We start from the raw sequence: 17,350 nt of genomic DNA, 5'->3' as shown, positions 1-17,350 counted from the left end.
GCGGGGCCAAGGGGCTGCCGGCACCGCGGGGCCCGACGGGAAGCTGGAGGTCCCGCTCCGCACGTTCCCCCCTCCCGCCCCCAGCCGGGGCACCCCGACCCTGCCCCGCGCACCCCCACCCCTGCCCCCCCCCTTGCTCCCCGCCCCTCCCTCCCTCCCGGGGGCCGCGGGCGGATGGTGGGCTCTGCCGTGGGGGTAGGGGATCAGCACGCTCCACCGCTTTTCCGGGTTTTTTTCCAATGTTTTTCTTTATTTTCCACTTTTTTTCCATTTTAATTTTCTTAAAAAAATATGAAGAAGCCCCTGCCCAGAGCCAGGGAGACGGAAGCCCCCGGCAAGGGTCCTGCGGGCTCGGGGACAGGGCCCCCCAGGTCCCTGCCCCTGGCGTGGCACTTCTTCACGGCATGGTGGCGGGGGGTGCGGATCTGGGTGAGGGGCGGGAATCCGGGCAGGGTCCTCCCCGGCGGGGAGGCAGGGGGCTCCATGGGGCACCAGGGGCTTGCTTTGGTGCCCCAACGCTGCCGCAGCCTGGGAGGGGCCAAGGGGGGGGGGGGGCTCCAAAATACCTGGACAGGTGCCCTCGCACACGCACAGACTGGCATGCACACACGTGTCCGCGTGCGCACACGTGCACATTTCCCACGGCTGCAGAAAGACAAAAGCCCCCCCCAGCGCACGGGACAAAGCCTGAGCTCTCCCAAGCATCGTGACCCACTGGCATGCAGCAAGCCCCACTGCTACAACCGTGCCCATGCCCGCCCTGGAGGTGACACATGCCCAGCTGATGCCATCGCGTGGGGCTGTACCCCCCGACTCACCCACACGCTCCCGGGGACCCCAGCCCAGCCCCCGGCGTGGGGTGGGGGACCAGGCTCCGCGCCTACACCCCCGCTCAGCCGGGGTGGGAGCGCAGCCATGCGGTGGCCGGTGGGGCTGGGCCCCCTGTGCCGGCCGTGCCCTGGGCAGGCCGTCCCTGGCCCCACTCCCGCGGCCCAGGGAGGTGCGGGGGTGACGGGGGGGTGACGATCTGCCTTCAGCTCCGGTGCCCGCCGCCCCTTCCCGTGGCCATCAGCCAAAGTAGGGGTTGTCATGCTGGAAGTTGTAGTCGGGGCAGACCTTCTGGACCAGCTTGTAGTCGATGCTGAGGAAGGAGATGAAGATGCAGATGACCTTGAAGGGCTTGGCGCAGAGCCAGGCGGCGTGGCTCTGCGTGTGCTCGGTGAAGCACACCTTGGAGGGGTCGTAAAGGCAGGGCTTGTTCTTCCGTGCCCGGTTGGTCTTCTCGTACTCCACATGGCAGTTGAGGGCCTTGGCTGGGCGCCCTTCGGGCAGGGTGCTCTGCTGGGGGGGCGGGCGGAGGAGCGGCGGGGGGGCCGGCACCAGCACCTCAAAGCCCACCGCCTTGGAGGGGGGCACGATGCTGACCGAGACGTTGCCCAGGCTGGAGGAGTTGTGGCGGAAGTAGACACTGAAGGTCCCGTTGATGTGGTCGACGATCTTCCCCGTCACCAGCAGGCTGAACTTCAGTGTCTTGATGTTGAAGTAGAAGTCACCCCAGCCGAAGATCTTCTTGGTGCGGCCAGACTTGAGTGCAGGCTTGCGCCGGGCACGGGGGCTCAGCAGCTCCCCGGCCGTCTGGTTCTTCTGCCAGTCCCAGGGGCTCCGCACGGTGCCCGAGGGTGTCCCCGCGCCCCGGGGGGGCTCGGCTGGAATCAGCCGTCTTGGGTCGAGCACCGGGGGCTTCAGGGTGCCATAGGGGACATCCTTGAGGAGGCCAGAGGTGCCCAGCTCCAGGTACCCGAGGGTCTTGGCAATGTGGCCCCCAGCACACACCGTCTGGGGGGAAAGAGGGCAGAGACTGCACGAGCTTGCCTGCCATCCCCTTGCTCATCCTCCTGCCTACTGCCCCTCATGCATCCTCCTGCCTGTCCCCATGCACCCTTTTGTGTCTGTGTACCCCTCCTGCATCCCTGCATCCCTTCTGTGCCCATGCACCCCTCCGGCACCATGCGCCCCTTCAGCACTATGCCCCCCCGTCCACCATGCCCCCCAGCTGTGCCCAGAGCCAAGCGTGCCTGCACCCTGCCTGTGCCACCCCCAACCCCTGCTCGGCCCCGCACAGGCCTGTCCCAAACACCCCAGGAGCCAGGGCTGCTTCTCCAGCATCACCCATGTCCCTATGACGGGAAGAAGGAGGATGCTGGACAATCCATGACTGCCTGCCCCACCACAGCAGAGACCTATTAAAATGCAGGGGGGGTCGGGGGCAGCAGCGTGTACAGAGAGGGGGAGGCATCAGAGTCCTGCGCCGCCTGCCAGGGAAGCCTAATTGCATTACCCAGCGCCTCTGATCTTGCAGCTGAAATTACAGAGACCCCCGCCAGGCTGCATGGCAGCTGCTCCGCCCTCCAGGATAATTGCACCAGGCGGACACAGCTGAAAAGTGGGGTGCATTGTGTGAGGGGGGGGGCACACAAGGAATGAGCGGGGACCCCTTGCTCTGCCGGGAGTGTGGGTTGCTGGGGTCACTTACTGCATTCTGACAAGGGAGGCAATTTGCAGCAAAAGCAGAAAAGATGGGCAGCGGCGGGGACGAAAACGCCAGACAGCTGCAAGGTCCCTGCACCGGCACGGGGACACCCCCTTGGCCAACACAGAGTCAGGAGCCCTTGGCAGGGACTCTCACAGGGTGGGGAGAGGCAGCTGCTCTCCTGGTGGGGTAAATCGAGGCAGGGAATTGCAATGGAGACCACCTGCCTGGTCTCTCCAACCTGGGCGAGCTGCGAGGCGCTCGTGGGCACCGGCACACCAGGGCCCTCTGGAGATGCAGCCAGCGCTGGGGTGTCACATGGCAGCTCCCAGCCACACCAGTCGAGAAAGGGACTCCGCACACCGAGGGGGCTGGGACCCGCCTCCCCCCAGGCACCAGCTGGGACGGGACCACAGTGTCCCCTTCCTCAGGTTCCCCACAGCCATCGCTCTGCCCGTCCGGCTGCCGGGACCGACATCGCACGGCTCAGCCGCGGTGAGCAGAGCCAGCTGGCACCTCTTCAGCCCTGGGACCCCATCTCTGACGTGTCCCATGTCCCTCCCTTGCCCGAGCCTGCCTGCCCCCCTGCTTCCCCATCCCTCAGCCTGGCTGCTCCTGGCTCCGCACCCCGGTGCCCGGCGTGCCCCTGCCTGCCCTGCCAGCTGCTCCCGGCGTGCGGGATGCTGCTCCGTCAGCCCCAGCCTCGTCAATCACTGTCGCCCGCGAGCTGGCAGGTGCTTGGGCTGCTCTGGCAGTTTTGCTCTGGACGACCTGTTTCCCGAGGGGGACGCGGGGAGGAGGGGAGCGGGGAACGAGGGCGGTAAGCAGAGGCACCAGCTGGAAGGGCCTGGGGGGAGCAGGGGAGGCGTGCCCCCATAGGAAACAGGCATGCCTCAGCGCTGAGGCTGAGCCAGTGGGGCTGGAGGGAGGGCAGGAGGTGCTGGGGATGGCTCCTGCCTGTCATTGCTGGGGTCTCATCCTGGCACCAGCCACCCTGCAGCACTGTCAGAATGGCTCGACGCTGTTTTCCCCTCGGAGCGCAGTGCGCTTTTCCCATGTCCCCCCCATCAGAGAGGGCTGAGCCCGCCCAGCCCCCTCCTCCACGGCCAGACGGGTCCGTGTGCGGGGATCAGTCTCTGCTGGGGCACCCACCAGGGATGGGGCAGCACCGGGGGGGGCTGCCCCAGCCACGGGCCCCCGCACTTACCCCGATCCTCTCCAGCTGCTGAGCTGGAGTCTCTGGCCAGGCTGCGCACTGCTGTCTCCAGGATCTATTGCCTTATCCCCCTAATGCTGCCTGTGCCGGGCTGAGCCTGTAAATCTGCTCTGGCATGTGCTCGCTCTCACCCGTGCCGCACCGGCGGAGGAGGCAGCCCGGGCGGCTGCTGCCGGCACTGGCCATTCTGCCCCATCTTGCCCCGGGAACTGGCTGGTCCAGGCAGGGCTGCCTGGCCCCGGGTCTGTGGGCAGGGGAGGATTCGTGGGGTGTCAGCCCAGCCCAGGGAGGGGGGGGGACAGGGGGCTGTGCAGTGCGAAGCTGCAGCTGAGCATCCCCGCAGCCCCCCGCTCCGGCCTGGCCGCCCCCTGGCTCCCTCACCAATCTCTCTTTGAGCGCGGCTGCTGCCTTCGCCCTTATCTATATTTCAACGCAGCTTCAAAGCCGGGTGCCTTCAACATCCAGAGAAAGGGAGCGAGCGCAGCAGGATGGCGAGATGGAGAGATAAATGGCGGAGGGGGAGAAGGGCAGCCCCTCAGCACCCCCCCTCCGGCCAGGAGAGCAGTGTTTTGGGGAGGGACACAGGACGGTGGCCCCAGTGAGACCACCCCAGCTGCGCTCCATCATTAATCCCACTTGTACATATTCATCAGCTCAGGAGTCCCCTGCGTCCCACCGTGGGGAGGCAGTGGGCCTCCCTCACCACGAGAGGGGCACCGGTAACCCCGCAGCTGGAAGGGGAGCCCCCAAAACCTGCCTGCACCCACGGAGAGGGGACAGGGAGCAGTGCAGAGACTGCAGCCCACGGAGGAACACACATACGCACTGCCCAAGCCCCCACGAGCCCAGGAAAGATTTCTGGAAGTTTCTCAGCTCTGCACTGCCTTTCCATCTCTGCTAGGGCTGAGAGCCAGGATGGCTGGTTCCCCCCAGCAGTGCTTCGTGAGCCACTGCAGTCCTCCACCCTCTGCCTCAGTTTCCCATTCACCCCCCCTTCCATGATCCCCTGCTAGCGGTGAGGGGGTGCAGTGGAGACAGGGATGCAATGGGAACGGGGCTGTGATAGGGGATTGATGGAGACAGAGATGCAGTAGGGACAGGGAAGTGACAGGGACAGGCAGGCAGTGGGGAGGGGATGCAGTGGGAAACAGTGGGCATGGGCATGTCCTGGGGAAGGAGGCGCTGACACCAGCTCCCTGCATTACTGAGGCTGTGGGTCCCCAGGCCAGGCTTGTGCAGGAGGATGGGGCAGGGTGGGGCCAGGGGCTGTGGGGCACGGACTGGGCACCAGCAGGGCAGGGCACTCCCAGGGGAAAGAGGCCCCCGTCCCTGCGGGGAGAGAGGTGCCCCCCAGCCCCTCGGGGTGAGGGGCCAGGCTGGCAGCCTCCCACCCACCCCCAGGTCCCTCCCCAGGAGCTGCTGGGGAGCGGGGGATGAAAGGGAATTGCAGAGCAGGGCAGCGGCTGCCGATGCAGCCAGGGCTATTGATTGCACGAGTGCAGTCCCGGGCCGTGGGCAGCACGGGGGAGTGGGGGGGACCCTCACTACCCACAGCTCTTGCTGCAGCCCCAGGAGGACGGCTTCCCCTGGCCAGCCGGGGGTCTCAGATCCTGCAGGCAAGGGGCTCGGTAGAGCGAGGCCACAGCAAGCCTCTTTCGTGACAGTGCTGAGGGGAGACAAGGTCACCCCCCTGTACCCTGCCAGCCCTGTCGGCATTCAGGGCAGGTCCCACTCGCACCTTGCGTTAAATATTAATGTTTCTGCTTGTCAGTGGTTGGGGTGCAGCATGCACACGTGTGCACGTGAACCTCTCGGACACACTTCACAGGTGTACGTGGGGGTCCCAGTGCCTCCTGGTCCTGCATGGGTGTGTGCAGAGCCCCCTCCCTCCCTGGCCACACCAGGATCTGTCCCTTGTGCCAGAGGAGGGCCATGCCTGGCTCCGTTCCATGCTGGGCTCTGGCTGTGATGCACCATTCATGTGTGTTTGTCTGGTACGCTTGGTTTTTTACTGTTACACGTGCATGTGCTGCTGCATCTGTGCGTTAACCCAAGACAATGGTATGTTTTTGCTGCTCTCAAGCCCCTTGTGCTCTTTTCTGTGCGTGTGTGTGCAGGGCTGCCATGCATCTGCAGGCACCCATGTCACTCTGCGTGTGCACAAGCAGCCAGGCAAGGATTCAGGAAGGGCTGGGGGTGGCTGCGCAGGGACTAGGAAGGCTCTCGGTGCCGGCATCAATTTGGCTTGTCAGGACCAGCAGTGATGGCCACTCACATCCCATTTGCTGGCGGGGCCAAGCGCCGTCAGCTGCTCCTCCGAGACCCACGGTCACCTTGGCGGAGGGGACTGGATCAGCGCGGGGAGGGGCGGGGTGCCCCAGTGTGGGCTGTGATGAGCTCCCAGCACCCTGAGAACAGGGCCATGACTGATGGGGTACCATCTAAAGGCAAAACAGCCCCTGCCTGAGCCAGGAGCAGAGCACCCGTGACAACCCCCACCAAAGGCCCTGTCCCTACAGCCAGCCCGTCCCCCGTGCCCAGCTCCGAGCTGTCCCCCCGCCTTGGTGGGGGTCGGTGGCAGAGCAGGTAACGATCTGCAGATCGGGGTCTCCAGCTCTCCCCATGGGTGCAGGGTCAAGCCGTTCTCTCCCCTGTCACCCTGCTGCCTTCGTTAGTGCAAAGAGATTAATTGGAGGTGGTGAGCGACAATCCCCGTGGGCCCGCTCCCCCCAGCGCAGCGCAGCCCGGGGCAGTGTGGCATTTCCAAAGGTTAGCAGCAAACAAGGTGCCTGTGACAGCTCCCATTTATCTCGCCGGCGCCGCGCGGGTGCTAATGCAGTGGCAGGGTGACGCGGTGCAGTGGTGGGCTCTGCTGGGCTGCGGGGAGGGACCCAAGCACGCGCCCGAGCGTGCTGAGACGTGCAACGCACGTCTGAACAACTGCGTGTGGGCGAGAGCGCACAGTGAGCTCTGAGTGTGCGTGTTCCCGTGTCGGTGTGCGAGCGTGCACACCGGCGGGTGCCAGCAGGTGTGCACCAAGATCACCCAGTGCCTGCCCAGCCCAGTGTGCACCTGCAGCATGCAGGTGAATGCAACAAATGCCTGCAGTTGCTCGTGTATGCACGCGCTGCTCTGTGTGCAGCTGAATGTGCATGAATGCCTTCACGTGTTCTGCCCATCTGTGTGGATATATGCAGGGTTACGCACGCACACATGAAGTGAGGTGGCTCTGCATGCGTGCCTTTGCAGGGGAGCCTCTGCTCCTCAGTGTTTGAGCACCCTGGGATGAACGCGCTCCTGTGCCTCCTGTGCACCTGCCCCAGTACATGTCGGGGGTACAGCCATGCCTCTGCCTCTGCCTGTGCCTCTGCCATGCTGGGTGCAAGCATGCCACTCCACCTCCGCAAGTGCAGATGAGGCTGGTGAGCGGCAGGCTGCTAATGAAAGTCCCCATGAGGCAAATCTGCGGTGGTGGCTCCTTGGTGCCAGGGCAATGAATTAACCTGCTGTTAGGGACACCTGGGCTGGGTCCAAGGTGCTAGTGGAGCTGGGAGGAGCCCAGGGGCTGCAGACCAGGAGTGCAAAGCGAGACCCAGCCTGGCTGTCCGTCCCTGCCCGGGGAGGCTGTGACCAAGGATGCTGCTCCTCTGGCGGCAAGGACTCAAGGGCAAAAGGACAGGGCTGCAGGATGGGGAGTGGGGCAGGTGAGGGGGGCCCGGGGACACCAGCGGTGTTCAGCCCAGTGGGGATTATAGGGGAGGGCTGCAGGCTGCTGGGCAGGCGTGGGGTGTCATGGGCAGGGGTTGCAGGAATGGGGTGCAGGACAGTCTCAGAAGGAAGGGCAGAGCCCCCCATCTCAGCCTCCCAAGGACAAGAGGAGAAACCCAGTCGGCTGTCCCCAGCAGCCACCCCCATGTCCCACTGACTCCCAGCTCAAAGACTCTTGAAAGCCCATCCCTGGCCAGCAGCTCCAGGGCCGGGGCACCCGGGGGGGGCTGGCTTTGCTCGGTGTCCCCCACCACCCTCGCCGGCACAGCCAGCATCGGCCCTGCCACGCACGGCACACCGCCCCACATCTGTGCAGGCAGTGGCTCGCCCCACAGCTGGACACCCCACTGCCCACGCACGGCCCATCCCCCCCTCACCTCACAGCTCTCCAGTGTCACTCAGCCCCCTCCTCCCGCCCCCGCCCCCCCCCCCCCCCCTTGCAGCCCGGAGCCCCCACCCAGCCACAGGCAGCAGCACCGGCTGCCCCACTCACCCCAGCACAATGGGCGGGATGGATGAGGTGGGGCGAAAGGGCATCGTGCTCCGGGGGATGCTGAACTCGCCCCAGTCCCAGGCACCGAGGGGTCGAGCAGGTGACAGACAGGGACAAGTCAGGATGCACTCATGCACGACCACCCTGCCACACACGCACACAGAGTCATGGTGACAGCCGGACAAATCCCGCCCTGGAGGTGAGCTCAGCGTGACCACCCAAAGGCCTCCTCAGTCTTTCCTCTGCCTCTTCTGTGCCACCGCCACACCTGCCAGCAGTTTGCACGCACCCGAACGCAGCCCAGCGGGCAGGCGGCTGTAAAATCCCCAGCACCAGGACGGGCGAACCCAGCGACAGCACGTCCTCGGGGCAGGGGAGAGCCTGGATGAGCTCGCCAAAGCCAAATCCACCATGGGGTCATCACGGTGCCGCGGGGCTGCCGGAGCTGCCGGCACCCACCCTGCACGTGCAGCCGGTGGCAGCGGCAGGACCTGCGGGAGCCGCGCTGGGGCCCTGCTCCTGGTGACACCCCTGCCCGAAGTGACGCTCGTGCAAGGGCTGGCGTCACCTTGTGTGGGAGCATGACCTGCGTGGGGCTGGGAGAAAATCGGCTTCCCAGAGACGCGTTTGCCTTCACCCCCTAAACAGACACCTCACTCCTTGCAGACGGAAAAAATATGCAAATGCTGCGGCTTTATTAACGCGCTCGGCACGCGCTGGCTAATAAATATTTCATAGCCCGAGTAGGACTTTTTTTTTTCCTCCTTCTTTCTTTCGTTTTGGCTCCTTTTCCCTGTCACTCGTTTCCTGCCTTTTCTTTTCTCAGCCGTTGTTTTATTTATTTATTACTTTTAAGGGCTTCATGGTGAGACAGGAGCTAGTAGGTGGCTGGGGGGGGAACAGGGAAAAATGTACATCCCCACTCTCTCCCCCCACGGGTGAAAAAGAAAAGTGCTGTTAAGAGCAAAGGAAAAAATATAATGGAAGGGAGGAGACAGCACCAGGCAAAGGATTCAGGGCTTGTGTGACTCATTGGACTCAAGGAAGAAAGGAGAATGAATGAGAAAATGAGGAGATAAACGGAGCGGGAAGGGGGAGAGGGGTATGCGGGCGGGTGTGCACAAGCCAGTGGCAAGGGGGCACGGGGGGCGGCGGGAGGGACGGGGACGCGCGGGCTGATGGGCTTGGAGAAAACCGAATCCTGCTCGCCCAGGCAGTGTGTGGCCAGCGTTCCCCAGAGCCAGCCAGAGCCCAGCCTGCCTGAAACACCCGGCTTGGGACCAGGCACCGCGCGGGGATGGGACGGAAGGGGCTGGGGGTCACTGGGAAGAGGGGCTGCTCGCCAGCCAGCGCACCGCTGCGCGCCCAGCACCAGCCTCGGTGCCGGGGCTGTGGCTGCCTCGGCTGAGACCCTCGTGCTGCCACAGCACGGGAGGAGCCAGCGCTGGGCACTGGCAGGAGCGTGCAGACACGGGCAGTTCACACGGACGGCGTGCGGGGAAACAGAGGCAGAGCTGGCAGGGACTAGTCCTGGGTTGCTCCTGCATCCCTGGCAGCCAGGGATGCCCAGTCAGGATGCCCGTGTTCCCCCTCCTCGGCCCCTGTGGCTCTGCCTCAGTTTCCCCGCAGTGGAGCAGTCTGCAGGGCTCCCTCCACCCCTCCAGTGCTGCCCTGGCTCTTTGGAGGGCGAGGTCTTTCCAGGGGGTGCAGAGAGGGGGCAGCTTCCCTGAGGCCCCCCAAACCAGAGGGACCCCAGGCCCTCAGGGATGCAGCCCCCACCTTCTGCCCAGCTGCCTCTCCTTCCCCCCCCACCCCCTCGCCTCACCATTTCACTTTATTATTGCAATAAATGTAGCCATAAAAGTGGCAGGTAGCGGCGTGCGAGGAGATCGCTTCTCCTGAGCTATGGAAATGTAATTTCGAGTGTGCCCGGGAAATTTTATAAGATCGTATCAGGTGGGATCATAAATTGCATTTCCAGCCCCCCCCTCCCCCCTGCACCACACGTGTGTGTCCCCCCCCCATGAGGCAGGGCCGGTGTGAAGGTCACCATGGAGAGGGGCAAACACGGGACTGTTCCCTCAGTGGGGACCCTGTCCCCGTGCCCCCCCCCCCCCCCCCCCCCCCCCAGCACTGTGCCCCCCCTGCTGCCCCCATCTCCCCCCCGGCACATTCCCAGGGCCAGCCGGGATTTATTCTCCCCAGGAAGAGAAGGAAAGAAGGAGCAGTGGCAGGGACACAGCTGTCCCCCACATCCCCCCCGGCAGCAGAGGCTGATAAAAACCCTCAGAGAGACCCAGGGGCACAGGGGACCCTCAAGGGCATCGCTGGGGCTGCAGCTCCTCTCAGGCTGTGCTGTCCTGGGGTCACAGGGGCTGTGCCCTGCTGCAGCCGGGCACCGGCTACCACCAGGAGCAGGGGATGATGGGTCCCTGCAGCCCACCGTTCTCTGGGACCCCCCTCGCCACCCCCGGGGACTAGATTCGGCCCTGCTTTGCACACACCACCCTGCCCAGGCTCCTGATCCCAAGCAGGTGCCAGGCAAAGCAATGTAAAGCATCGTTCTGCCTACCAAGGAGCCGAGGACAGAGGCTCTGCTGCCCAGTGCTGAGGGGACAGGAAGAGCAATGAGAGGGTCTTTGCCCACCGTGACACCTGCCGGGACAGCCACGGGGGTCGGATGGGGTCTGTGCTGCCAGCAGCACTGGGCTGAGCAACCTGCCGTGCCCTGGGTGTACAGCAGTCAGCTCCTGTCCGAGCAACAGCGTCTGATGGGAATTTATTTGGGGAGGGGAAAATTAATCCCACCGTGAGCGCAGGGCCCTGCAGGCTCTTTGCAGCTGATCATTTCTGCAGGCTGGGCACTGATTTCCACAATGACTTTCCTTTTGCAACAGCGATCAGGAAAAAAGGTGGGGAGGGGGGAACACGGGCACAGGGACGTGATTATTTCTTTAGTAGCAATCCAAGCGGCTGGAGAGGAAGCTTCATCTTTCCTGGGCCATTTACCTTCAGCGCCCGAGCGCGAAGGCTGAGCCAGGCAGCTCTTCAGAGATGCTGGAGCTTGGCCAGGGCAGGCGGGGGCGGGGTGGGGGAGGCTTCGGCTGCCAGGGTCTCAGTGCGGCATCGCCCCACTGTTGGGCCACCAGCTGCCGGGACTTTGGCTCCCCGGGAGGAGGAGTTGTGGATGCAGGGGGGGGGGGGGCAAAAGTCATTAATCTGGGAGTGTTAATTGGCATGGGTGTAATTAGCAGTGGGGCAGACGGGCACTCAGCTTAGGGCTGCTGCCGCAGACAGAAGTGCCCGCTTTGCCAGCTGCCTCACTGTCCCAGCTCGGGCCACCCCCTCCCAGTCCCCCTGCCAGCGCCCGGCAGAAAACTGGCAATTAAAAACAAGAGGGGGGGAAAAAGCAATAAAGCAAGCCCCGGATTTCAGCCAGAACAACACAGTGGAAGAGGAGTGGGTCTGGCCGGGGGGCACCCCTGGGTCCCCCCCCTCCCCAGACGCTGCTCCCCCCCCATCGGCGGGAGGCTGAGCTGCGCCACGCTCCAGGCTCCAGCCTTATTGAATCTCCCAGCTCAGGGTGCAAAGGGCACCACAGGGAAGAGTTATTAAAAAAAGGGAAATGAGTCGCTTGGAAACCTTCTTTCGGAATAACAGTGTGTGTTTGTTTGGCGATAGATTAGCTCAGCCATGCTGAGCACACAGCACCCGCCGCAACGACGGTCAGCTCGGGAGATCCGCAGGAACAGGGAGAGGGGGGATGCACAGAGCTGCTCCCCCAGTCCTGGCAGGTGCCATCCAGGCACCATCCTGCCGGGGCTGGTCCCTGCAGCTCTGCCGCTGGAGGGACCCCTGGCCGGACAGGGGCTTGCAGGGCTGTGCCACCACCCGAACCCCATTTCCCCTCTCCTGACCCCAAATGAGGTATACGTCTCTGAGCCATGAGAGGGTTAAATTCTCCCCATTAATGGGAGCGGGGGGGGGGGGGGAGACGTGCGTGAATAGGGGTGTCCTTGCACCAAAAGGGCTGCCAGCATCTGCTTAAGAGCAAAGCCATCTGTCAGCCAACAACTCAGTAGACGTGTGACAGCTCTTGGGTGACAGCAAGGGAAAAGGAATGAAGCGGGGTGAGTTTCCCAGAGGCTGGCATCCCATGCCACCAGCCTCCTGCTGGCATGGCCACCGGCACGGCAAGGCAGGATTTTCCTGGGAAGGGTTAATCCAGGGAGGAAAACCTGCCAGCAACACTCCAGGTGCTTCGCAGACACCCGCTATCTCACCTCCCCACCCGCCAGGAAGGAGGGAAACCAAGGCACAGTGCCGGGGAGGCACGTTCCTGCAAAGGCACAGGCAGGCAGCAGGGCCAGAGCAGGGGTGAGGAAAGACCCGCGGTGTCTCGGATCCAGCCCCTCTGCTGTGCTGAGCCACCGCACCCTGCTCTCCTCCCAGCCAGCCCGGCTGCACCCTGGTCGCACCCACCTGTGCTGGGGCCAGCGGCACGCCACCCCCCTCCACCACTGGCTCTTGTTCAGCACCTGGTGCGGATCATGCCGTCACCTGGGTGTCGGGGGCCACGGGGCTAAGGCTGGCATCCACCTCCTGGGAAGGCCAGGATGTTGCTGGCCAGGAATTGCCCTTCCTCTCTGCAAAATTACAGCCGCCTTTTTGAGCCCAAGGACGGCTGTAGTAAGCACTCCGGAGCTATGCCCAGCCTGCCCCAGCTGTGGGTGTCTCCCATTGCTCCTGGGTGCACCTGGAGGGCTGGATGGGACCTAAACCCGCAGGAAGCCAGGCCAGCCCTACTCTGAGGGACCCCTAAGATTTAATGCTCGATGCACAGAAAAAATCTAATGCATAAACATAAACCAGCAGCCCGAGGAAGGCTGAGGCAGGGCGATCACCTGTGGGGAGCACTGGGCAGCATCTCTCCCACCTGCCCAAGCGCTGCCATCCCGAGCCCAGGCGCAGGGAAGGAGAAAGCAAATCCCAGGCAGGAGCAGCCATGAAAGGTGAGGGGCCAGGGGGAGGTGATCTGCACACACACGGCGGAGACGGGCACCCGCTGAGCCCGGAGAGCTTGTCCATCCCAGCAGGGAGACGCACACCCCCCCACACACGAACACACACCCAGCAGGGACAATCAGCAAAGACACAGCGTGGCGGGGAGACACCCCGGGGGTCCGTCCTTCCTGCAGCAGGAACGCTCTCACAAACACACACCCAGGGGCGAACGTACCCGCTCTATGCCAGGTGCTCGCCTGGGGGAGGCAGTCACATCTGCCTCTTCGCCCATCGCTCCCACTACAACCCCAGCCCTGGCGGGACGTGGCACTGGGGAGCTCAGGTCCAGTGCAGCAACTGGGGCCGGGGGGAGCCGGCGGGGCCCCCCCACCCGTCGGGCTGCATCCCGTCCCCGCAGAGGGGACGGGAAAGTTTCTCCCCAACAGGCCCAGAGGACTGAGGGGGCAGGAACAGCTCCATCTCCCTTCCCCTGCGGCCCGGGGCTGGGCGCTGGCTGTGCGGGGCCGGCCCTTCCTGCAACCTCTCCCCACGCCAGGAAGCCCATGGGCCACTGGCCTGTCCCGGCCCCGCACCACAGAGGGCTTGGGGCTCACTGCCCCTGCCAGCATCTCCCGGGGTCATTCCCCATGGACGCGGCAGGAGGCTGCTGCACCCGCCTGCCCACCCCGTGCCCTGGGACGGGCCCGCTCCCCCCGGCCACGAACCCCCACCTCACCCCCCACTGCTGCTGCCTGTGCGGGCAGGGAGGGGGACAGGGGCAGCGCCCTGCTCCCGATTTCATCAAAACAAAACCATTTGTCTTGAAGCAGCTCCAGCACCGACAGATGCTCTGCGTTAGATGGACACGGGGAGGGGGGGTCACGCAGAGCCACCCCCACACACAGACACACGCGCGCGCACACACACATCTATCCATCTATATACGTACAGAGAGGAGCGTGCCAGAGAGAGACAAGTTGCAAGAGCCTTCGCCTGGGGGGTAGGGTTGTGCGGGGGGGGGGGGTCCCTGATGTGCATCCAATTCCCGAGAGGGAATTGACTCGTTTGATTTTATTCATGAAACACAGAAAGTAAAAATGGAGTGTCAGGAAATCAGATCTGCTGGGTGATGAGCCCGGCACCCCCGGCAGGGCTGGGGGGGGGCACAAATCCCCCCATTCATGACCATCACAGATGCTGGTGCCAGATGCTGCTGTAGCCCCCAAACCCAGCAGCTCCCGCTGCGGGGGGGGAAAGGCCTTGCTGGGCTCCAAGAGGAGGCAGCCGGGGGGGGACACACGCAGGGGTGAGTGGCCTTGGGAAGCATGTAGTATCTGGGACTGGGGCACATCATGGGGAGGGCTCTGCGGGTGGGGAGGGTGTCTCTGCATCTGCAGCCTCTCCTCAACCTCCACAGACAGGCAAAGGGGCAACAACAGGCAAAGCCCCCCACCCAGCTCGGCAAGGCCAAGCCTGTCCCTGGGGTAAATGCACGTGGCTGAGGGCACCCCGGCGAGACGTGGGAACGGAGCTGGTGGGGAGATGCCCCCCTCGGCAAAGGGGAAGGCCATGCCTGTGCTGGAGCTGAGCCCGCACCAAGTCAGAACAGAAATGAGGCATCACCTTTGCAGGTGGTTTCAGTGCTCACACCCTTGGTGGAGCCGGGGAAACCTCTGTCGCCCCAGCTCCGCTCGGGCTGCAGTAGGGCCCCCCTCACGCTCCCCAGCACCGCCGGCCGGTGGGGGGGACTCACCCTGCCTCCCCCCGCTGCCGGCCCGTGCCCGCTGCTCCCGCCCGCAGGTACGATGCAGGTGTGGGGTGCAGGACAAGTGCACCCCACGGCGTGCAAGGGCCCCGGCGCCCCCCCCCCGCAGATCCCCCCCAGCAGAGGGCCCGACCCGCCCACACGCGGCCGCCCCCACGCTCACGCGCGGCTCCGTCTCGCGCGTCTCGTTGCCCCCCCCCCCCCACCTGCCAGACGGCGCCTTCAGCGCTCTGCAAAGGGCGGGGGGGGCTGCTCGCAACCGGGAGGTGTACGGGGGCTGCACCGGCGGCGGGACCCGCCGCTGCTCCCCCCGCCCCACGGGCCCCCCCGGCCCCCAACTCCGCCCCATGTCCGAGCGCGGTGCCCTGCACCCCCCGCGCAGAGTCCGGGACAGCCCCGAGCCCTCTCCAACTTGGGGCGAGAAGGACCCCCCCGCTGTGCAATCCCTGCTCCGTGCCCCCCCGCCATACAACTCTCCCATTCACCTCCCTGCAAACGCCCCCCTCCCCCGTCATTGCACGACCCCCTCCTCAGGATTGCACAAGCCCTCTCCAATTGTCCGCTATCTCCGTGACTGCCCGAGCCCCCGCGCGATTGCACGACACCCCCCCCCCCCCCGAATTGCACGTCTCCCCAGTAGCCGCACGTCCCCCCTACCACTGCGCGACCCCCCCCCCCCCCCGCTAGGACTGCACGCCCCCCCCGCGGAATGGCACGGACCCCCCCGGAATTGTACCACCCTCTCAATAAGTGCACGACCCCCCCCTCCTGGAACTGCAACCCCCCCGGTAATTGCACGCCCCCCCAGGAACCGCGCACCCCCCCGGCGGCAGCAGCAACTTTGCAGCCCGCGGGCGGGTGCGGCCGGGGCGCGCCCGGTTCCCCCGTACCTGCAGCAGCAGCCAGGGCCCGAGCAGGGGCAGGCGGCAGCGGAGCATCGCGGGGTTCCGCGGGGCTCCCGGGATGGAGGGAGCGCGGCAGGGCGGGCGGAGGAGGGAGGCGGCGGCGAGGGGAGGCAGGAAGAAAGTTGGAGACTTGCTGGGGCCGGGCGGCGCCTCCGCGGCGCCCCGCCAATCCCGGCCCGCCGCCCCCGCGGGGGGGCACCGGGCCGCGGGCGGCGGGCACCGGGCAGCGGGCGGGGGCGGCTCCGGGGGGCGCCCCGGGGACCCTGCCCCCGGCCCCTGCCCGCACCCCGGGGCGTCTCCGGGCCAGCCCCGCGCCCGGGGAGGGGCCAAGGCCGGGGCTGCCCCTCTCCCGGGAGACCCCAGCACCCCGGATGCCCCCGGTCCTGCACCTCTCTCCCGGGAGACCCCAGCACCCCGGGATGCCATCGGTCCTACCCCCCCTTTCCCAGGAGCCCCCAGCACCCCGGGATGCCATCGGTCCTGCCCCCCCTCTCCCAGGAGACCCCAGCACCCGGGATGCCATCGGTCTTGCCCCCCCTCTCCCAGGAGACCCCAGCACCCCGGGATGCCATCGGTCTTGCCCCCCCTCTCCCAGGAGACCCCAGCACCCGGGATGCCATTGGTCCTGCCCCCCCTCTTCCAGGAGACCCCAGCACCCCGGGATGCCCAGGTTCTGCTCCTGTCCAGGGGGATGTGCTGGCACCTGGGGGGGATGGTCCTGCCCATCTCCATCCTGCCCAGCTGCGCCTGCGGAGGGGAAAGGGGCCCCTGCTGCTGGCCCCCCCCAAAGACTCCAGCGGAGAAGGGGGACCACCCTACAGGAGGGCCTTTGGGGTGCAGCCCTCAGGCCCTGCACACACCAAGGGCACCCCTGCCTTGCGCACCCTGGAGCATCCAGACACCCCCACCTGCAGCACACACACACCACGTCTCAGGCTGGACATGCGACCTGTGTCACCTACATGTGCACATGTGTGTGTGCACATGCACACACGTGTGCTCATCCCTCCAGCCTGGTGCTGGGCCCCTCTCAGAGGGGTCTGCCAGGTGTTCTCATGCCCCCCCCAGCTCAACAGGGATCCCTCCCCAACACTATCACTTTATTGTTATTACTATTATTGTTACTGTTATTACTATTATTATCTACTCGCCTTCCCCGGGAAGCTGCCAGCAGGGGCTTTGGTATCAGCAGGGCTGGGGGCAAGCACAGGATGGGGGGAGCATTGCAGAATCGCGCGTACGTGTGGAGACAGAATGAATAAAAGGTAAAGGAGAAATAAGCAACGGAAAGGGAGAGGGAGAGAAATGAAGGGAAACGGGAGGGAAAGGGAAGGGAAGGGAAAGGAGAGAGCAGCGCCGACACGGAGGAGGGGGATCGAGGAGTCCTGGCACTGCGGGGCTGCGGGGCCCCAGCCAGCCCCATGCCAGCCCTATACAATTCTCACACCAGCCCCACAGCAGCCCTGGGCAGTGCGGTGCCTGCCTGTGCCGGCACCTAGCCACAACACCGCCCTGGCAGTGGCATGTGGCACCTTGTGCTCAGGGTCCGCAGCTGGGGCGCAGCAGAGTCCTCACTCCAGGGAAGGTCCCTTCAGCCCGTCTCTTGCTGCTGCTGCGGTGCCAGTGCTACCGGCTGGTGTGAGAGCCACTGCCAGCCCCACGGCCTGTG

At 65.2% G+C, this 17,350-nt stretch overlaps 1 protein-coding gene across 1 annotated transcript; it reads right to left on the bottom strand.

The window, feature by feature from the left end:
• Window positions 1–254: 254 nt before the first annotated feature.
• On the bottom strand, window positions 255–15,796 carry NXPH4 (neurexophilin 4). Its single transcript, XM_075525380.1, has 2 exons — window positions 15,667–15,796; window positions 255–1,836 (listed from the first exon to the last, which is right to left on the bottom strand). Exons 1-2 carry the CDS (start codon window positions 15,712–15,714, stop codon window positions 1,069–1,071), a joined length of 816 nt encoding a protein of 271 aa, XP_075381495.1. The 5' UTR covers window positions 15,715–15,796; the 3' UTR covers window positions 255–1,068.
• Between the last annotated feature and the right edge of the window lie 1,554 nt (window positions 15,797–17,350).

This window comes from Mycteria americana, chromosome 26 (assembly GCF_035582795.1).
Source record: "Mycteria americana isolate JAX WOST 10 ecotype Jacksonville Zoo and Gardens chromosome 26, USCA_MyAme_1.0, whole genome shotgun sequence".
Taxonomy (NCBI): Eukaryota; Metazoa; Chordata; class Aves; order Ciconiiformes; family Ciconiidae; genus Mycteria; species Mycteria americana.
Note: the sequence above shows the minus strand (reverse complement) of the source record. Positions and strands in the feature narration are given on the sequence as shown.